Source organism: Protopterus annectens, chromosome 8.part1 (assembly GCF_019279795.1).
Source record: "Protopterus annectens isolate FY-2018-M chromosome 8.part1, PAN1.0, whole genome shotgun sequence".
NCBI lineage: Eukaryota > Metazoa > Chordata > Ceratodontiformes > Protopteridae > Protopterus > Protopterus annectens.
In genome coordinates this window covers 374,046,270-374,069,583 of record NC_056742.1, presented here as the reverse complement: position 1 = coordinate 374,069,583, position 23,314 = coordinate 374,046,270, and the positions used below count along the sequence as shown (strand labels likewise).

Here is a 23,314-nt window from a genome sequence, read left to right as displayed (position 1 = left end):
ACACTGTAAGAACTAGCTGCCTTTCTGGTGCCAGAATCTGTGACATCATGATGGTGATAACAGTCCCTTCGACAGGCAAATATGACTATGAACTGATGGTGACTCATGTAGATGTGAAAGGCTTTAGGTAGTCTGCGCATGCAATGAGTCATATTAGACTTTGCTATGTGTATGTCCAAAGCTTGTGAGTCTGGTCCTGAGTGGAATCTACCTTCTTCTAGAATGATTCTGAGATACAAAAAGATTATTGACTTTAATTATTGGTTAAGTAGCTGTTGTCAAACTAGAGGCATCTAGCATGTGTCAGATTGAGATAAGACAATTAACAACCCATCCTGCTGCACTAAGGATGGTCTGCAACTTTCATTCCACTGATTCTGCATGTTGGCCAAAGCACTTGCTGACCCTGCAGTGCCTTTTTAGGTAAAGTCCACCTTCTGGACATTTTATCATAATAAAAAGGTTTGCAGTAAGTTTCAATGTGGATCACATCGAGGTTATTCTGATCAGTGCCAGAGGTCTTAATATAGGTTATTGCAGAACGTGTTCTAACTGTACTTAGTAAATACCACCCTATGGGTTCGGACAATATACCTGGCTGCTTAATCAATAGGGTCAGATACTCATGAACCTGTTCAACAAGCACAGCCATTGGGAACTTTACTGAGGTTTGAAATGTAGCTATCATTATACTATTCCATACAAGGGGCTCCACCTAAGATCCCAGGAACCTGAGACCTATCAACCTAACAAGCTTAATTTGCAAAGTCATGGAACTTGTTATATCTAATTTCCTACACTGTAATACACCACAGCTGCAACAATAACATGGATTTGTCAAAGGGATCTCATGCCTACTTAATTTAGGAAACTTCTTTGAGAATTAAACTGAAATAGTGGCCATTTAGTTCCAACAGTGTCCCTGGAACTGGCCAAGGCCTTTTAAACTATTCCCAGTGCTGGAATTGTAAATAAACTTAATGGCTGAAATGCAGGCACTTATATTGTAGGATGGATAGCAAATTGGCTGAAAACAGAACCCAACTTGGTAAAATAACAAGTGTCACCCTAGAAAGCAAAAAGATGACTACTGACATTCCTCAGGGCTCTGTACTGGAGCACACTCTGTCCAGCATCAGCTTCTCAGATTTCCAAACCACTAACCCAGATGTATGGCTAACTAAATGTCCAGATGACTGTAAAGTGGTTGTTATCATTTGTGCCATCTGATACCATGCTAACAGGAGCTAAACCATAGAATTCAATAGCGGTGTATATTAGAAACTGTCTTAAATTAAATTACAAAATGTAGTATTGTCAGCTTTTATAAGCCATCTTCAACAGCAGCTTATAGTACAGACAGCACCCCACACCAGACTGACACAGCTTTCAGAGATCCTGGTACCTTTATAGACAAGTCCTTATTCTTTGATCAGCACATAAAAATGGTAGTCAGAACAGCCTTCTATGCAGCTGAGTTAATAAAATGTATTTAATCCAGCTCAAAAGAAGTCCTTCCTCTATAATTTGTCTGTACTCTGTGTCTTACAGACTCCTGTGCAGTGGTTTATGACTCGCACTCCATGCTGTTAAGGATTCAGCTCTTGATCCCTTATATCTCCAAAAAATAATTGGCTTCACAAACACTGAAACTAAGGGATTGAATCTCCATCAAAAAATAAATAAGACATACTGGATGGCCAGAAATATTACTCATCACACCTCCATCTCTGAAATATTCTTCATTTACATATAAGATAGAGTGGTACTGCCATTCCTTTATGGTAAACCATGATGAATCGATTGGTGCTCATAAATTTATTCTAGTCTTGGCTCATTTTGTACCCTTGAAGGCAGGAGGTGCCTTATGAGGGTGATTCTGGCAAGTGGTTTTGGTTCACGGAATGACTCTGCCTAATAAACTCTACAAATCTATGAAAATGTTGCCAGCTGTGTGGCATAGAAGGTTTAAGCTCTGATTATAGATGTAGCAGCATGGGTTTAGCTACAAGAGGCAGTGCTGGATGGGCCAGCTGGAGTATGGAGGGGTGGGATGGAGTGGTGTCAGCTTGTCTAGCCCTGTGAGGTATGTGATCCAACCCAATGTGTGGTGGACACCAGGAAGAGGACAGATGACATTGCAAAGCAGTGAAAATGCCAAGAAAAGGTACTTCATTCCACCATGTGCATGAAGCTTTGTATCTGAATTCAGTGAATGTGTGGAAGCTCCCATGCACTACCAGGTCAGAACTGCAGGCATTGCTACAGTAGTATGCCTGTTGATGTCCATGGAAGGGACAATCATGAGCACTCCAACTCTTCCAACTCTACTAGATCATGGCTGTAATCCCAGGCCTTGCCACCCTCATTTAGTGTGGATGTTGGGAAGGGGAGTATAAGCAGGGCAATAAGATGGGGGCTTGAGGGTTGCTAGGGGCAAAAGAAGAAACAGATTAAGAAAAGGAAATAAGCTAAATGTTAAAGAACAGAAATAAATATTACTGTCAAAATGAGACATTATATCACATGCCACAATCTCTGTTGATATGGTAGGAACTGTCTGCCATTTCCAGACATCCCAGGGCCATGTAGATAGCATGACATTCAAGTGAAATGAAGATCATTTTAGTGAAACCTAGTATTCAGGAAACTGTCAAATCTGCCAGCACTGGAAATGATGAAGGCACTCATTATGTTGTCTGTGAATTTTATATTTAGGATTCTGGAAGTAACAGAACCAGCCCGTGCACCCATCCACTCAGTGTATGGAACAACATACTGAACTGCACTTATAAGGTGCAGCTTAGCATTATGAGAAAAACATTTTCTGAAAGTATTCATTTTGGCAGAAGAATTGTACTTGGAAAATTTGTCCATTATAATTCATTTTCTTTTTTTTTTCTTTTTGTTTTTTTTTTTTGCTCTGAGTTTGTTATAAAAATGCTATTTAAACTGAAAACAATATAGCAAGAGAGGAACATAAGGGAGCGAGCCTGGAATGCAGGGGAAAGAGAAGCCAATTCAGGCAATCTTTATACAAAAAAGGAAATCTTTATACAAGTAAATTAATTCTCATTAATATTACAGTTCAGAGAGATAACATCTACTTAAATCCGATTAATATGACAATGATACTAATACAGCTTCAAAATCTAACAGTAAATCTGATTATTTAACACATTTAATCTAATAAGATTCAGTATCACTTTCTATTAACTATTTTAATTTTGTTTAATTTTAATTTACTTGTAGTACATGGAATGCAATGACTGCACTCCAAAACTGAGAAAAAGGAAAATTTGCTAAACATCTGCCTGACATAAGAAAAGTGATTAACACAGCTTATTAAGCACTGTGCAGAGCTCTTGTGGTCTGGTCTTGTGCTGGAACAGAAACAGCAACCACCTCAGGACAGTGTTAGGAAGTTGAAAAGATGTCCATGCCTCAGAAGTACATTTTACTTTTGGCCTGTCTCTGTGAGGCAGTACTAAGTGTGTTTTCAAAACTGCACTCCTACAGTGTGTTATTTTTGCTTTTTTGTCTTTCCTTTCTTTCTTAAATCTCCTGTGCTACAAAGAACGATGTGATAGCTTTAAGTATATTCGAGCTTTTATAGATGTAAAATACTGATCTTAGTCTCTCTCTGTCTTTATAACTGATAGTACATTGAGAAGGCAAAGTTCCATGTACTGCAAGGGCTATGACTGGGTCTCTGTGATTAGAACCAAGTAGCTATGTATTCTCAGTATAGATGTCAAGATTCACCTCTTGATTGTCCCACTGAAGGTAAATTTCTTGATATCCATTTCTTGAACATATAATGACTTTTATCATAATCATCTATGTAACCCAAGTATGCGAACTGATCCTTGGACTTTTTAGCCATGTGACAAAAGTAAGGATAAATATAATACATATGGCCAATTTTGAGTAGCTAATCCATAAAGTTGTTTTGGAGAGGTTAGTGGAACTTGGAGTACTTGGCAAAAACCCTTTCAGGCAGAGAAGGACAGAGAGAGAGAGAGAGACAGAGACAGAGACATGTAAACTCCACACTGGCACTGATCAAAAGGTAATGAATCCAAGACCCTTGAGCTATGAGACACATATCATATCAGTACCACACATCTGCAGCATTACAAAAAAAAAACACTTTTTAAGCAGAGTATTATAATTTACTGCAATTAAACATTTCTAGACATTTGTCCATTTAGTTATTCTTTGGAAAGAAACACACTTCCCCTTTATTGTCATGCATATTTTTAACAACTATTAGAATGCTTCCAAATATGTTTGATTGTGCAAAGGAAACTGATACATGTAGCAGAGCTCCAATGAGTTTAAGAGAATATGTAAAAAAATCACCCCCTTACCAAATATATATTTTTTTGGGGGGGGCACACTTTTTACTTCCTTCTAAATTAAATTTAGTTTTAAACATGCTATAGAAAAATATGCCAACAGTCTCCTAATAAACATTTGGCACTAAGTTAACACCTCTCTGATATTCCAGAAAAAAAAATCATAGGCATGGTCCCAGGAGTACAAAACAGAAAATGTACAATTTTCCTTATAAATAGATAAAAATCCATTTGAAGAAGCAGACACTATTGGAGGTATTAATATAATGCAGTTTGAGATTATTATGTTCTTATATTTAAAATATTCTGTTCCAGAGCAATTCTGGTAAGGGGCATACTGTGTCTCATAATGCTCTGTAAATCATGAAAACAGAAATAATAATTAAACATCCTCTTGTCTTAAATGATACTGCACTTAAGTAGTAAATGCCTAGAATGAGCATATTGTTTTCCCCATTGCCTAAGATCTATTATAGCAATCTTATACCATGGATTCTGCTTTGATAAAGAAAATGCCTAACAGCTTCATTTAGTTTAAATAAAATCTGAACCACATGAAATGTGAAGACCATACATCCATGTAACAAATGATGTCCATAAGTCCTTCTCTGTTTTACCCATCCTTTTGTACTAAACATTTTTATGAGGTTCATATTCGGAACTGCACTCGCAACAAGCTGTAAAAACTGCAGTCTTTCCTGTTCAGGTGGGGAGATATCAGTATAATAGATCGCTTTATGGAGGGAAAGGTAATAGAATGAGGAGAGACCAAGGATTTATTTTAACTGCAAACTAAAGATTGCCCTTCCTATCAAGGACTGATATCAGAGTATAGGGAAAGTGAAAGAATATGGGGGGGGGGGTCCTGAATGAAAGACCAGCTCTGGTAGAGTTTTTAGGAGAATCTAGAAAAGAAGCTAGTGTTAAAAACGGGATAATTAGTAGAGCATATAAAATATTGCATGATAACTACAACAATTAATCGGAGGAGGTTAAAAGGATTGAGAGGAGAGTCTGGATACAAAATACACAAAGAAACAATGGAGGGGGCTATATGTATGACTCCCAAATATGCAACAAAGTCTATAAGATTTACAATCTTTGCTTGGAAGCATTTGCTTAGTTATTTTTATACTCCAAGTAGATGACAAAGAAATTTTCCTCAGGTAGATTGCAAATGTTGGAGCTGTGATGAGGAAGAAAGAGACAATTGGGAACATATTTTTTGGGAGTGTAATGAGTTTGCAGACTTTAATAATTCTCTGCTGACTACTGTGTTAGAGATGCTGGATGAGCAAACTGGTGTAACGAAATGATTTTTTGAGCTATGATACAGAATTGGAATTGCCCAGACATAGTCAAGCCTTGCGGAGTCTAATTATGAGGCTGCCAAAAAAGCAAATACTTAGAAAATGGAAATCAAAGTCTAAACCAACTGTACTAGAAGTAATGAATTTAGTAACAGAGGTAAAATAACTGGAAATGGGATTTTTAGAAAAGGGTAGGAGTAAATGACATAAGAAAAAATGAGAATTGTTTGAACAATACTCACAGAATAATGTTTTGGGGAAGGAATGAGGTTTAAAAGAAGGCAGGTTTTGAATGTGTTATGTAATGTTTGACAACTGGCTAGATTACAAGTGATGTATAGTGTCTGAAGCTAAAAATATGTAAACATAGTTTGCTTCCATTTGTATTAATGTCTGACTGTCTATGTCACAAGTGATAATTTAATAAAGATGTTTCATGTTTAAAAAATATATAACAACACTTTTATATGATATTTTTAGTAAAAGGTTAATTCTTTAGTCACTCCCTAGTCAGACCTTTAGATAAACCAAACTATTCTAAAGATATACTTTCAGTTTGATAAGTGCTATAGAATCTATCACCCTCACTTTGCAACTTGCCCTGTAAGATACAACTGTAACCAAAATATACCAAAGACTGCTGCCAACATATAGCGTCTCAGGTATAGAGATTAAGCATTCTGTTTTCTTTATTATTCTTCATAATTTCTGGTTTTATTCTAGGCTTGATAGGTGCCCTTCCCCACCAAAAAAGTTAACTATTTGATTGGCATTCATTTACAGCTATTTTAATGGGAAAGACAACAGTAACCAATAATGGTAATAAAATGTTCAGCTTAATCACCATTTTAATAATACAACTCTTAGCTGTAACTCACACGTTCACTTAATGACTTTTGTAAACATGCTGAAACCTGTACATGCAATGATATAAAATCCATCCCTTTACTACTGCTTGTCCATTTAAATGAAAAAAAAAGATCTTCCAAAATGATAATAATATACTCTCCACACAGACAACAAGAAATTTAGTTAAAGTAAATGGATTTGGACTTGTAGGTTGCAGGACATTTCCCTGAGGGAAAAATGTGGTTGGAGATACATGACTGAATTACAGTTAAACGGTAGAGATACTGTGTCCACAGTAAATGAAGTTTGGAAAAAACTAAGTTGTCCCGGGACATCTTCATGGGGAGGGGGGGTTAGGTTAATATTAAGGGGAGTTAAGTGGGTTGGGGAGGTGAAAGGGTTAAGTGGAGGCAGGGATGGTTGGGAGGAAGTGAGATAATGATGGGGAGGGGCTTAAGAGGTTTAGTCTAGTGTAGTTGTTTTAAGCAGTCACATTTTGGAGTGAACTTGCTATGCTGCGGGCTCATGTCCTTGACGACCTGTGGGTGCTTTGGTCAGGCAGGCCTTGGTTTGCTGGTGGTGTGCATTAGGAGGTGAGTAGTAAGGGGTGTAGGGTAGGTATATTTAAATCAAGTTACTAATTTTTTTTTTTTTTGTAGCTTAAGGCACAAGATTTCATTTCTGCTGTTCATCTAATTTGTGGAGGGAGTTCAGGCTTCCCAGGTTCAAATGGGGGACATCCTAGTTTAAGTGTGTTGGGGGCTGGAACAGGGTTGCGGGTCATACTATAGCACTAGTTAGGTAGAGGTTCTTGTGGTGATGGTAGTTTATGCATTGCAATGCGGGTTAGACAGAGTTCCCTTGTTAACCCCTTTGTATGTGTTCTTTCTCTTCACTGTAGTTATTTCACTGGGGGTGGTGTTGCTAATGGCAGTTTCTGAGGCTGAGGTTTAGTTTAGTTGAGTTCTGTTTGTTCCGCTATAATGGCCAAGAAGTTCTGTTGTTATTCGCAAGATGGACATACTTGTCCAAGTTGTTGAAGTCTCTGTTTCTGTTTCTCATATGTGCAGATGCTTTTGCGGACCCCGAGGCACCCATGAGTACTGGTTGGGCCTCATCTCACATGCACGATGGAATCCTGGTTGGGTTTTTGGGGTGCTGGGTGATTCCTGATGGTGTTTGTGGGTGTGCATCAGACTTTGGGGGAGGGCTCCATGGGGAGTGGAGCAAGTTGGTTGCCTTTTGTCTTCTGTCTGGATCTGGCTTCCTTGGGTGTTTTGAGTGGTGGGGCAAGTGTGGCTGTGGGCCAGTGGTTGCTTCTGTGGAGTGGATATGAAAAAAAAAAAAAAAAAAAAAAAGGTTGCCTGTGATGATGTTTCCGGTGGTGTTTTGGGGCTGCGGGGAGCCGCTGTGGCTTTTTCGCGGGCTGGGGGATTTTCTCGGCTAGAGATATTTAAACAATTTTGTTTAGATGTGGGTCTACGGCTTCGGTGGTCATCATCTCACTGGTTCCACTTTTCCTTAAAACTGCCACGGGAGGATTGCTATTGATAGTCTACAGCAAAAAAAAAAAAAAAAAAAAAAAAAAAAAAGAGAAGGTGTCTAGAGAGAGACTTGTGTTGTTTTGGGGCTGCTGTGGTTTGACAAGGTGCATGAATGTCACTTGTTTCATTTGACGCAGACAGAGGAGGTGTTTAGGTGGGTGAACACTTCTCGGGGCTGACAATGTATTTGTTTCTAGTGGTTTGCTGTGACTTGCTGGTTAATGTGGTGTGTGAACATTTTTTGCCATTTGTCAGTGGATGAGGTCTATGTTGGGTGAAAATTTGGACAGTTAATGGTGGACTGCAATTCAGCTTCTTGTCAGTGTGGGTGGTGCAGAATGGAAAATACAGTGCATGTTGTCGTTGGAACTCAGTTTTAATTTGAGTGGCTGCATTCTTTTCTAGGTTGTGGTTTCTTTTGTTGAATGGTTGATGTTTATAGCGTAGTGCTTGGCATTGCCGGTGCTGCTTGGAGGCATGGGGGCATTGTGGTTCGGTGCTTGTTTTGGGGGGTTCAGTGGTTGAGTCAAGAGCTCCGCTGAATTGGGGAACGTGGTATGGATGGTGCTTATTTGGTAGATGCTAATTCAAGGGATGGTGTATGAAGGGTCAGAGTGAGTAGGTACGCTGCTCTGTTTAACATTACAATGAATGGGGCAGGGTGAGTCGGTACGCTGCCCTGCTTAACATTACAAGTATGTTATGCTGTATTTAGTATCAATTATATCATGAATAGTTGTAATTAATAAAGTTGGTGATCAAAGCTATGTTATGGAAATCTAATAAAGGTCGTCAAATGTCATTTGGTGTGATGTGTGCTATTAAAGGGGACCAGGACAAATTTGCCACAGCCATGTATCTTTGCAGCTGAACTGGAATACATCCATGTGTCCACATGTAAGTATCCCTGCAGAGGATTGTCCCATAACCTACAAACATGAATCCTCTTCTAACACATTTCACTGCATCAGCAGTAAGGCTATAGTCATGGTTCTAGGAATCCTCATTTACAATGTTATAAATATTGTCTGTGCTTCACATTAATTAGCTCTGCAAACCCCTTGCAAACAATAAAAATAAATAAATAAATAAAAATAAAAAATCCATGCCACTTCCACATGCAGTTTAAAATGATTCATCCCTTTTGACATGCAATTAACACTTAAAGATGGTATGAATTAATTGTGCAACTGTCAGATTAGAATGTGCCCACCCACCGCAGTTACAGTAACTCTAAAATGAACAAAAATGCAGTTAATGCTAACAAGTACTGAAAAGTTTGTTTGTTAAAATATACAAATGTTTGAAATGCAACAGCAGACATTAGAGAATAGTTTTCAAATTGTATAAAACTAGCTACTTAACTTTTAAATATTTTAAAAATGTTTAAATCTGATATAAAAAGCATTTCTCTTGTGTCTTGTCCTACTTAATTTGGTGTGAATTTGACAAAGTCTGCTGAAATTTGAATATAACAAGTAAGCACTTCAAATTATATTAGCATAATGTTTCCAATGCTACATTTATTTAAGATCACCACAGCATTTATTACACAGCAGGAAGTGAATGAATCGCTGGATGAATCTGTTAATGTTCAATGGGATCGGTGTCCTATCCAGTTATTAATATAAACAAATAAATAAATAAATAAATAGAATGAATGAACAAACAAGAAAAAACAAGGAAACAAGGCATCTATGTTTTATGGTAGCCACATTCTCAACTGCTAGGACTCAATTTGGGAGATTCATAAAGGTTAACAAAAGGTGTACACCCCAAGGTAACTTTTCTGAATTCAAAAACAGCCCTACCACAATGTTTGAGCTGTGTACTCTCTCTGAAAGGTTACCCAAAGTGTACACGCTGAGTTACCAAGGGTATATTAAAGAAAATTGTAGTCCTCTAACCAGTTAACAACCATAGCTCCTTATGGTGTCCAGACCTTTCTTGGGTCTGACTTTTTAACTAAGTGACTAACAAGTTATAATAGGCAGAAACAGAAAGGGCAAGGATTTATTACAAAAATGACACTATGAGTGTTAAGCTAGGAGGTCCCACTGTGCAAAAGCCTTGATTATTTTATGCCTTTTAAGTTGATTTTTCAAAAAAATACTCTGGAATGCAAGGATGTGTACAGCCAGTAAGGGGTGCAACATTTCACACTACATAGGTGTCAATGAGTTAAGAAGCTTCATCACTAGACCATTTTTTTGTGTTGTATAACTAGCTGTGAGTTGTCATTATAAAATCTAAAAGTACTCAGCACTGGACAACCTTAGCACTGCCTTTTTATCATAGGAACAAAGAAATCTCACACTGACAGCTAAAGCAACAGCATAAATGTCGCACGAATATTTGTTCCAAACACGACGAGTGCTTTTGATTTAATTGTCCACAAGTATGTCCTGACCTTGAATCACTTGAAACCATTCATTATAAACTGATTCATAACAAACCCTTCTTCCTCCAGGAGCCCTAAAGCACGGGTCTCCTTCACATGACCGTTAATTTCTCTTAGCGTGCCCATTGTTTATCCTAGAATAAGTTCTACCTGTGTCTCCTGTTCATGTGATTGACCATCGATATCAGTAAACAAGAATCTCATGTTCTTATGTTTTTTGGACTTTCATCAGTGTTTATGACTGGCAGTTTTTATCTCTTCATTTTTAACCATTTTCACCAACATTTTGAATAACTAGGTTTAACAGTGTCATGGAATCAGGATTAAAGATGAAAAAAAACAAGAATAAAAGCAACACCCTTACTCAAGTCAGCAAACCACAGAACTAATACAATAAGGTGATTCATTTATTTTGGACTGAATAGAAGTTATACATTAAACAATATTTATTTTTTTATATTATGCATTTGTTAACTTTGGACAAAAGTGCCCCTTTATAGGGTCAACCTGGGAGCAAACTCTAGTTAAGTGACTTTGTCATAGTTACAATGCAAACATATGGAGATGGAAGGAGTCAAACCCTGTAACCTTTGGTTACAAGAATCAGCTCATTAGCACACTCCCATACTCCCAATGACAAAGACAAGAAGTACAGTATGCATCATTGGTGAATATGTCTAAATCTGAATGATTTATTATTCAGTGCCCCATGGAATGAGCAACCGTTAAACCCAAAAAGGACTTGAAAGATGTACCTGCTACAACATGTTGGAGTGTAATGGCAATATTAAAAGTGAGCGTGCCTCCTAGAGCAGTATATTCAGTCTCTTTTGAGCCTGTACTCAAGCTTCAGCAGGCATGGCCCAAACCTTTTAAAAAAATGAAGCTATTGCCTTACAGTTCAAGCAAATGTTTATATCTAGAACCATACACATTACTGGAAAACTGTAAATGACAAACTATGCAGCTCAAAGTAACCTGTACAGTGGTTGTATTTGTTTGATTTTAGGTTTTAAAATGGAGTTTTAAAGTCACAATAACCAAAGTAAATATGAATTATGTAATGGATAAACAGCTTATGACATCTGCGTAACCATTCAACCAACACACACTGCTGTCAGCAGGATTTTCATCACAGAGCTGTGAGCTTTCATATGATGCTAAGCAGTTCTGGCTGTGTCACTTGGTTGCTGGGATATTTAGAGAAATATGAACATTATTACAATGCAAATAAATAGCATAAAAGTAATATTCAATATCTCTAGCTGCAGTAATCAGAGGTCATAAATCAAATAGTTGTATTTGGCATTCTGTAAGTTTTAAGAGGAAATCTAATAATGTCTTGTCTGTAGATGGCTTTGGAATTATTAATGCAAATATTAACAAACAATATTTGATGCCTAGAGACATCAGTAGGATGTAAATGCAGAAAAGCCAGAATGTGTCATTCAGTTGTAATGAATTAAGTGCAATAATTCAGGATAGTATGTTGGTGCGTGTGTGTGTGTGTGGGGGGGGGGGGGTAGTGGGCTAAGGCAGGTCTTGTGGACCTAATGAATGAGGAAAGTAGCTGTTGGCAGGTAATGGTCAGTTGATGGTCAGCTGATAGTCAGCTGCAGGAAACAAAAAAGAAAGAACCCTGTATGGGATAAAATCAGAGATGAAATTAATTCATGGAACTAGCAAACAAAAAATGGTTGCTGGCAAGATTACCTAGAATGCTGGCATTAATAAGCAGAGAAATTTAGTCATGCAGACATTTGTGGGATTATGCCCCTCCATAAAATCGTGATTGGTATTCTAGTGCTATATTGATTGACAGATACTTCAGGGCAGCACTGGGTATCAGTCATCAGAACATAACCACAAAATGACTTTTCACACCAGTATTTAGATAAACATTGCATTAGTGTCCACTTCCCCTGCCATGTTTTTACTCAAAAGTAAAATATGTAGCAGTGATTCACCCTTGGATAAAAGCTGAAAGACATTTTGAGGAAGAGAGCTACAGTTTGAAGAAACACAATGCAAACAATGACCTAGTTCACAAAATAATAGTAATTACAGTACACAGGTTATGAAATTCAGAATAAACAGTGATCTAAGAAGGTAAATATGTACACAGGTGAAATGAGGAAGGAACAGACTTGCATGTCTAAAGTGTTTGTGTAAGAAAATTGGTTTAATCAATTACAGGAAGGAGGATTAGCTAAAGAGAAAATACATAGGGCAATTGAGACAGTAAAGTCTTGAAGGGAACAAAATAGGTTAAGGAAAAGAAAATCTTCAAAGTAAAACATTAAACCTTTTGCAATTAATCACTGAGACACATAACAACAAAACATTTTTATTGATGTAATCTTCCTCTATCCCAGCCAAACACTTGCAGATGAATCTATGACAAAGCCTTATATTAATAAGGCAGAACATTCTGCATTTTCTTTCCATCCCAGATCATGTTTAACTATATAAAAATGGACTAGATTTCAATAATTTCTTATAAGAAAATAAAACATGTTTGTTGCAGTCCAGGTTACTTAGTCTTAGAAGTGCACACAGTCCTTTTCATTGGATTTGGGATTGTCCTACTTCAGAGATCATAGCAAACTCAATAAATTGAACATAACTTAGGCTTTACAGTTTTCTGCTGCCCTATACAAAAAAATGATACATTTTGAACCCATTTAAGGATTTAAACAACTGCTAACAAATATATATGAGAAAACCTGTGCAAATGCATTTTAAAAATACAAAATGTAGCTTAATATTTGCAATACTTAAATTTACACCTACCGCATCTTTCATATATGTCCTTTCTAATGCTTTCCAGATTTGCTCATCATTGTAGTTATTAAAGGGATCCAAATTGTACCTGTAAAAAGAAATATTCAACTTTAAGAAATACTGTAGTGTTGACCTATGAGAATGTGATATATTTTAAAATATACCCCTGGTGGTTTTGTATTGCAATAGTCTAAATGCTTCTTGAATTTTAATGTGACAGGGGATATAACACAAATTAAAGTTTTACCAGCACGTGGAGTTAATCTAAATAATTATGCACAAGTTTTACTGTTCAGCTACAAAGAACCCCACACCATCTGCACCCAAGTGTTGTCAAATCTAAGACTTCTTGTTAGGATAGGCTAAAATTATATAAGTACGGCTCACTTTTCAGGTTTGGTCCTTTCCCCCACCTGTGGCATCTTCCACTGAAAAATGATTTGCAACAGAGTCCATTGGTTGATGCTATTTTTCTATGTAGGTTGAGGCTCTTAAACAGCTTGTATGCTTTATATTGCCAGTGGCTTAGCACACTTACCATTAATTCCTCTAAGATTATAAGTCTGAGGATCTAACCCCACACTAAGTGCTTAAATTCATATTACAGTTCTGGGGGTGGGGGTGGGGTGCTGCAATAATGAGGTGCAGTCTTTAAATATTAAACCAAGGACTTCTCTGCCTAGGCGGGGGTCACAACAGTGAATATTAAAGATGCTTATCAAATACAGCTTTAATAAAACCATCAGTTTCAAAATGAATCAGTCCCTTAATCATTGGGGAATTGTTATTATTATTATTATTTGTTTTTGTGTTATTTGTATTGTTATTTACCACCCGTGACAACTGCATTTTGTGTTTTGCTAAACTGAGTGCATTTTTCTAGTATGAAATAACTTTGTTTGCTAGCGGGTAGTGGCCATCTTGGAGAAGGTATAGTGCTTGTCTTTTGAGAGAAAATAACTAACTACTGTTGTGGGAATTCTGATTACTGGTAACTGTTAAATCACTTGCAAGTGGATTAGCTATTACTTTTTTTCTTATTTATTACATGGTGCTCTATTTTGCACACCATCCGTCTCATTTTGGCTGGGGTGCTTTGAGCTTCAGGTCTAAGCTTTTGATGAAAGCAGGATTTGACTTATTTACTGGGCTTGATACTTTCAAATATTTATCATCAGGGAAACATCTTTTATTTTTCATTTGCATTGTTGTTTACCGCCTGTGACAACTGAATTTTGTAAATTTTGCTAAGTGAATGCATTTTGCTAGGTAGAAATAACTTGGTTTGCCTGTGTCGGGGGACTATTTTACAGTGGATAAAGTGTTTGCCTTATGACAGACATTTGTTGACAACTCTTATGGAGATTCTGATTACTGCTAATTGAGAAATAACTTTCATTCTGAGTGGCTGTTATAGTTTTGTTGCTTATTACATAGTGCACTGTTTTACATGCTGTTGGTCATTACTGTACTATGCGATCCATGGCCATCGTTGACAGTAGCTGGTGAGTGCATATGAGAAATTACCCTTAAAGTAAGCTAGCAACTTAGCTGGGTATTTAGTTGTTAGTTCTCCTGCATAATTTACTGCAGCCATCCCAACATGTTTGGATGTTGCTGCTTTTAGCCGTGATTATCACATCTTAGTTTTGTGGTAGTTACTACAGGCTGAGTGTGTTTGCTGTAGGCCAGTATTAGTTGCTAATTTAATAGTGCAATGTTACTTTATTGCTGCTAAGTAAGTGTGTCTATTGCAATAGTAGTTTACCATCTAAGCTTGTTATTTACATTTGTTTGGCAGTGCTAAGAGTGTCACACTGTCCCTAATTACTACATCCATTGATTCTGATACTTGCTGTATCAGACATTAAGCCTGGATTGTTTGTGTGCAGTCATGATGAACCACTTGTAGTTACATTGTAACAGGCATGTTTTCACACTACAATGTTATCTTCATACTCCTTTCACTTGCAGTCTACAAACTATGCATTTAGCGTAGCTAACCAAACCGATCCCAGATCAAACTAGACAATATGAAAAGTAAACCTATTTGTATCCCTTCCATGGCCAGCCTTATTACACTTGCTGTTCTTAGATTATGTAGGAACTACTGTATGCTCTCAAATAATGAACTCCTTCCTGGCACAACTGATACAATCTGTGAGTGGTGCAAGTATTTGTATAATCTGGAGACATCCCTACCACCAAATAACAGCCTGTGAGCAGCACATGTCACCAACAACATTTCAGCACAGTCACTCTAAAATGTCATACACAGAGCCTGTAAAGAAGTCATTTCTGAACCCTTCAGGAATTAAGAAGATTAAGCCTCTGCAGTTATCGGCCACACATCTGTAATGTACTTACACAGTGAAGGGTTACCAGGAGTCAAAACATTACCCAGCTAATATTACACACTCCAGAAGTATATAAAAAAATATCTTAGTAACGGGTGACCCTACATAGCTGAACTACCCCAGACTAGGAAGACCACAGAACCAGGTTTAATATCAAGATACCATACATACTTCAAGCAGAATATTTACGGGGCACAATGTCTACCAGAAAGGAAGGATCAACCCCTTAAATACCAATAAACTATGTTGTACTAACGTCTTTAGTCCGGGAGATGCTTTTGAGCAATTCTGTAAGTCTGTATTCTTACATGGAATTCATCATTTGCTCCTGGTCATCAAAAGATGTTTTTAACTACTGCTCACTTTTATATCGCAGTGTAGTCTGTTAATATTTGCACCATGTGATGTTGCTATAACATTACCATCAACAAATGCCCAGTATAGTTTATTAAGTTTATGCCTCAAAGAATGTAAAATTAGAATACTGCAGAAGAAAAGTGGCTTGGCAGAGGTCTGGTATTTTTCCCAGCAAATGTTAGCTACATTAGAAGCACTCTAAGCTTTATACATTCAGCAATGATCTGCTATTGCTGCCTGTGAAGTTGCAATCTGATTCATTTACACTGACTTACATTGCAACTTCTTGATGAAAACATCTCCAAGATTAAGTACTTTCTGTCTCAAGCTGATCTCTCAATAGTCATTTATGCTTCTAATCAGCTACAGGTTGGGTAGTTGAAATACCCTTACCCTTTGCCTCTTTACTGCAAGTGCAGGCCTTGACAGGCTTCAGGTGATGCTGACTTTCAGACTACTTCAACCTCATTTAGGTGTTTATCAGAAAACTACTGAATACAATTAATCATACAATTAGACACATTTAAATAGTGAAACAACAATAATGTTTACAAAGTCGTAACTAAAACATGAATTGCAGTGATCGCAAAACATCATCTCATCCTACCCCCTTATAGAGCAAAAGGAATTTCAAAAAAGTGAATTTTGAATGATGAATTGTATCTTTAACATTGTAATTGTTTTTGTCTGTTTGTATATGTATTCACATGGAGCGTTTCTCCCCATGCCTCCATTGAAAAAAGCTCAATCTGGTGAAATGGACTATCGTGGTTAACAAACTGCACATAAATAAATAAATAAACAAATCTATGGAAGCCAGCCAATGCAGGACACTCCCAGAGCCACTGAGGTAGTAGGTTCCACAGGTGAGCACCTGAGCTCTCAAAATGCACTGTAGAACCACAGCAACCACTGAGTGTCTGTGCACAGATCTATATAGCACCACTATCACTATCTCATTCCGATAAGTGGCATTCAGGTCATTTACAGACAATCACACCAAACACCAGAATCTGATAGATGATTCTAAACTGAACTGGCAGCCAATTAGGGCTTTGCGGAACAGGGTATTATACTGGTAAGCATTTGTACCAGTGTGTAACCTGGCATGAGAGTTCTGAACCAACTGTAAATGGTTCAGTTCAATGTTGGGTAGTGTCAGGTAAAGGGCATTTCCATTTCCCAGCCTGGAGCAGACTAGAAGCATAAACGACTACTGAGAGATCAGCTTGACAGAAAGTGCTTAATCTTGGAGATATTTCTTAAAGTGAAACATGACGATTTCACAATACCTTGCACTTGGTCCAGAAGTATCAACCTATGATACAAAATTACACGTAGAGTACGCACCCTTTCAATAAAGCCAAGCCGATCTTCACAGTACAGGATGAAACTGGGAAGAAGAGCTGGAATGGAAGTTCTCAAGCTAGCCTGAACTGCCGTAGCCTCAGTTTTCTAGGTGTTCCATTTCATCTGATTATGCAAAAGCCAATAATTAATGGCTTTGAGATAATCAGTTAGGGAACACACACTCACTATTGCATTTTGTCAAAAGTAGAGGTAAATTTGAGTGTCATATGCATAACTACGGTATGGTAATCCCCTTTCTCTCATAATATCTCCCAATGGAAGCATATAAATCATGGTCAACAGTGGGTGTAAGACTGAGCCATGTGGAACTCTACATTCCAGTGGGTGGGGTGAAGATGTGTTCCATCTTGATCAAACTCTTTGAGGGAAATCTGAGAGAGAGAGAGAGTAAGAGAGAGAGATGGAGAGAGAGAATTTAAATCATTCTAAGGCTGTAGAGAAGAGACCCCAAAAAGATTGTAACCACTCAATCAAAAGTCCATAATCAGTGTTATGAAATGCTTTCAAGAGATCCAGGAGGACTAATATTGAATAGTACTAGTGATCTTTGGCTATGAAAGATCATTAATTACCCAAGCAAGGGTGGTTTTATGCTATGGTGATTGCAAAACCCAGATTGAAAGGATTTCATGAAACCACTGACTATAAGATGGGTGTGAAGCTAATTAAAATCACCTTTTCAATATTTCGTAAAAATGGAATGTTAGAGATTGGCCAGTAATAATCAAGAGTGTTAGGGTCTGAAACGGGTTTATTGAGAATAGAGATAAAGACCACTTTCAAGGCCAGTGAAAAAATGCCCTTATCTCAAGGATATAACAAATATTTGGAAACTCACTGGTCTCATCATTAACATCAGGAATAGTTATAACCAGCCTTGATGAGCAAAGATCCACATTGCAGGCTGTTAATCTCATTCTTGTCAAAACAGAAATTAACTTATCATAATCAGGAATATCAAACACCATCCAGGATGCTGGAAATGGACATAATGACACTAAAGCAGTACCCATGGCATCCAGTGGTGGAATGACAGATTTCATTACAAAACCCTTGTCTGAGAAGAAACAGACAATAGATTCACATTCAGTAGCAGATAATGCTGTCCTACTGGTAAAACAATTTGGTCTGCACAACCCCTCCACCTCAGGGAAGAGCACAGCTAGCTGAACTGATGACAGAGAGGTCCCTCTCTAGTTAAAGGTCACATTTTCTATGAAAGATATGTGTATGGTGAATGACATAGCACTCCTGAAATTCAAGATTGTCATACCAAAGACCCACTCAATGCCACTGAAACCCCAGTCTGCACCTTTCCATTGTAGGAGGTGTAGATTGTAATCAAACCATGGCTTACACCTTCTAATAGAAACCAAGCTAACAAGATGTGGGCCCATAAATCTGTTGTTAAGGACAATGATCTATTGTAATTTCCAACAAATTATTCTGGGGACTCAGCAGCATCTTCTAGAAGGAACTGATGGATCATAGATGAAAAAACTATGGAATAATATGGGCAATACAGCAGACCAGATCAGATGGACTAAAGCATGAACCAGGAAGTGATCAGACCAATAGACTGGCCTCACTAATTGCTCTAGTGCCTTCATATCCAATAGGAAAATCTCGTCTAAATTATGGCCCGGTCTATGTTTTGCAGAAGTAATGACCTGAACAAACTCAAAGCCTTTCATTGTAGAGCTGAATTTTTCAACCAGAGCCACTGACTCATGCTTGACACACTGGATAAGGTCATCAAGCACTATTATGCACTTGTGACCAACATCCAAGTGAGGGACGACATCAGTGAGCTCTTGAAGGAATGTCCTTATATAAGCAGGTGGAATGTAGAGGTGAGCTCTTTAAGGAATGTACTTATACAAGCAGGTGGAATGTAGAGGTGAGGTCTTGAAGGAATGTCCTTATACAAGCAGGTGGAATGTAGAGGTGAGCTCTTTAAGGAATGTCCTTATACAAGCAGATGGAAGGTAGAGGTGAGGTCTTGAAGGAATGTCCTTATACAAGCAGGTGGAATGTAGAGGTGAGCTCTTGAAGGAATGTCCTTATACAAGCAGGTGGAATGTAGAGGTGAGCTCTTTAAGGAATGCCCTTATACAAGCAGGTGGAATGTAGAGGTGAGCTCTTTAAGGAATGTCCTTATACAAGCAGGTGGAGTGTAGAGGTGAGCTCTTGAAGGAATGCCCTTATACAAGCAGGTGGAATGTAGAGGTGAGCTCTTGAAGGAATGTCCTTATACAAGCAGGTGGAATGTAGAGGTGAGCTCTTTAAGGAATGTCCTTAAACACGCAGGTGGAATGTAGAGGTGAGCTCTTGAAGGAATGTCCTAATACAAGCAAGTGGAATGTAGAGGTGAGCTCTTGAAGAAATGTCCTTATACAAGCAGGTGGAATGTAGAGGTGAGCTCTTTAAGGAATGTCCTTATACAAGCAGGTGGAATGTAGAGGTGAGCTCTTTAAGGAATGTCCTTATACAAGCAGGTGGAATGTAGAGGTGAGCTATTTAAGGAATGTCCTTATACAAGCAGGTGGAATGTAGAGGTGAGGTCTTGAAGGAATGTCCTTATACAAGCAGGTGGAATGTAGAGGTGAGCTCTTGAAGGAATGTCCTTCAAGCAGGTGGAATGTAGAGGTGAGCTATTTAAGGAATGTCCTTATACAAGCAGGTGGAATGTAGAGGTGAGCTCTTGAAGGAATGTCCTTATACAAGCAGGTGGAATGTAGAGGTGAGCTCTTTAAGGAATGCCCTTATATAAGCAGGTGGAATGTAGAGGTGAGCTCTTTAAGGAATGTCCTTATACAAGCAGGTGGAATGTTGAGGTGAGCTCTTGAAGGAATGTCCTTATACAAGCAGGTGGAATGTAGAGGTGAGCTCTTTAAGGAATGCCCTTATATAAGCAGGTGGAATGTAGAGGTGAGCTCTTTAAGGAATGTCCTTATACAAGCAGGTGGAATGTTGAGGTGAGCTCTTGAAGGAATGTCCTTATACAAGCAGGTGGAATGTAGAGGAGAGCTCTTTAAGGAATGTCCTTATACAAGCAGGTGGAATGTAGAGGTGAGCTCTTTAAGGAATGTCCTTATACAAGCAGGTGGAATGTAGAGGTGAGCTCTTTAAGGAATGTCCTAATACAAGCAGGTGGAATGTAGAGGTGAGCTCTTTAAGGAATGTCCTAATACAAGCAGGGGGAATGTAGAGGTGGAAAAACCTACAGTTTGTTCCTGCAACTAAAATGTGTTCAAAAGAGTTGGTCTTACTAGAGGCAATCTGTGTCTGTTTCAGTCCAGGCTCACCACAAACAGCCACCCTGCTGCTGATCCTACCCACTCCTAGGGCACTGGAGTATATGAAATAAAGGCAGAATGGCATGGCCAAGTAAAGGCCAGAGTTATCATCCTGTCATGTGTCTGCAATGGATGCAAAATCAACATCTAGCAACAGATCTGAGGTCACCATGGGATGGGTCCCAAAGACGTGTTGTTGATGGAAAAACAGAACCCTGGGTACCAGTTGGAGGTAAGAAAGGGAATGACAGGAATGATGATGATACCGAAGGAAGCTCAAGGAATAAGGAGAGATTGGGATGTGGGATGCAGACTGTTAAGGAGAACAACAAAAATCATACAGAGTATTACATTCATAAAATAGCAGGGAGTATTCTAAGAACTAAACCAACATGAGAATGGAGAAAAGAGAGTCTGTCGATAGGGATGACTGTGGTTAGGGATACAGATAATAGGCAAGATGGGCCTGGAATCTATTGGAGAAAACTGGCAAAGGAGCCAAGGTATTGGGAGCAAATAACTAGAAAGGGAAAGGTAATAGAATGGGAAGAGGCCAAGAATTTATTTGGACTGCAGGTTAGAGATTGCCTTCCCTATCAAGGACTGATATCAGAGTATAGGCAAAGAAAAAGAAATAGGGGGGTCCTAAATGAAAGACCATCACACCAGAGTTTTTAATATAATCTAGAACTAAAGCTGCAATTAGAAAAGGTATAATTAGTAAAGCACATAAAATATTGCATGATAATTATAAAACTTAATCAGAGGAGCTTAGAAAGGATTGGGAAGAGGGATTGGATAAGCAATTCACAAAGAGACAATGGGGGAATATATGTATATCTCCCAAATATGCAACAACGTCTAGAAGATTTAGGATCTTTGCCTGGAAGTGTTTACATAGTTATTTTTATACCCCAAGTAGACTCTAAAGAATTTTTCCTCAGGTGGATAGCAAATGTTGGAGGTATGATGGGAACGAAAGAGGTGGCTGGGAGCATATTTTTTGGGAGTGTAATGAGCTGGCAGTCTTTAGGAATTCTCTGTAGACCACTCTGTCGGAGATGCTGGTTGAGCAGATTGGATTGACTGGAGTCATTTTGTTTGTTTCTCATTTATACAAATGTAAGACTGTGTATGTCATATGTGACAATTTAATAAAGATGTTTATTGGGAAAAAAAAAGAAAAGGAATGGTTTACCCCAGGGAAGGAGAAGTGGTGCTGAGTGAGTATCCATCATGGGGATGTAGATGGGAGCAACCCCATTGGCTAGTCTGAGCCTTCAGTCTATTCACAGTCACAAAGCCAAGCACAACAGGTTACAATATGCCTTCAGTGAAAGTATCACTGAATACTGACTGCAAAGAGGATCCATCTACATACTTTTTGTTATTACTATCTCTCAGCTCTCTAAAAAATTGTACAAGAACTTTGCATCTGTTGTGGTAATAAAGTGCTAAAGCAAGGACTTATTCAGTGGTTTGAAGAAGCACTCTGGGTTCTTATAAGTACAGTTAAAGCAGTTGTTAAGATAAGTTGTGCTGTGTTCCTACTTCAGAGCATCTTAACAAAGGCAAGATTGTACTACCTAATTGTCTTTCAAGTAATTCTGTTAGAAAAAAATGTTAAATACAAGAAAACTGTCAAGAAATAATAGCTCTCATCTGCATTTCCATGTTTTTTATTATTTTTCAGATGCAATTTAAAAAACATTGTTTCAAAATACATAACTGCATGCCAGTGCCTCCAAAGCAGCAACTAATCTATTATACTACACACATTTCTTGTAATTTATATTTTATCTCTCTGTCTGTCCATCCATCTATCTATCTAAGTTTTCCCATCATGCAGGAGTTGAAATATTCTGAAATGCACATGTAAATACACACAAGCACATTCACATTAAAAGGAATTTTAGAAGATATGACTTTACGTTCGTACAATATATTATGGTATGGAGTCCACTCTTTGCATCACATTCTTACTAAAGTATGCCATGCATATTGACAAGGGTCAGCTCGGAAATCACAGACATATGGTCAAATTTATTTTTATATTTTTTCTTATTGTGTTCTACTAGAACCATTATAAAGCAATTATTTATCAATGCTGATTAGTTATTGATAACAAAGTATACTCTTGCTTTGGTTCTTACTTCATAAGGAAAGATTGTGAAACTTCACTCGTGTTTTTCCAGTTTAGTTCATTTCTGCCACTCAGACTTTCCTGACAACATCTCAGTTATAGTCAACTCTTCCCAAGCCATTTCTTTCATTATTCACCCAGCTTTTTATTCAGTTATAAACAAGCATTCATCCTCCACTACCTCTTTTTGTATAATATATCGAGAGCTAACATACACGAGACCCAACAGTAATGATGTTCAGAAAATACAAGTTGTGTTCCCACAATTATGCTAGGTGTTCGTGATCCATATCCATTCATGTCAACACCAGGAATGGAAGTCACCAGCAGTAGTTACTCAACACCTTTTAAATCATTCCCAGGCTCAAAAACTGTCTCTTCTAGTTCCAATAATGCAGTAAGCTTTTCTTTCTCCCTAGATCAAGTATACCTCCTTTATACAGCATAAGTAATATTTTTGATATAACCCTATGTCCCTCAGGAACTTTCCTTCAGATCTTCCCAAAGGGGAACTTGTCTGTAGAAACGGGGATCATGG

The 23,314-nt window shown here is 38.0% G+C and overlaps 1 protein-coding gene across 1 annotated transcript in view; it reads right to left on the bottom strand.

Annotated features, from left to right (window-relative positions):
* ABCC12 (ATP binding cassette subfamily C member 12) overlaps positions 1–23,314 on the bottom strand; it is a 1,155,696-nt gene that overhangs the window by 54,184 nt on the left and 1,078,198 nt on the right. Inside the window, exon 28 of the mRNA XM_044081948.1 lies at positions 13,259–13,337. Coding sequence (XP_043937883.1) covers positions 13,259–13,337 — 79 coding nt within the window. The remainder of the gene's footprint in view (positions 1–13,258; positions 13,338–23,314) is intronic.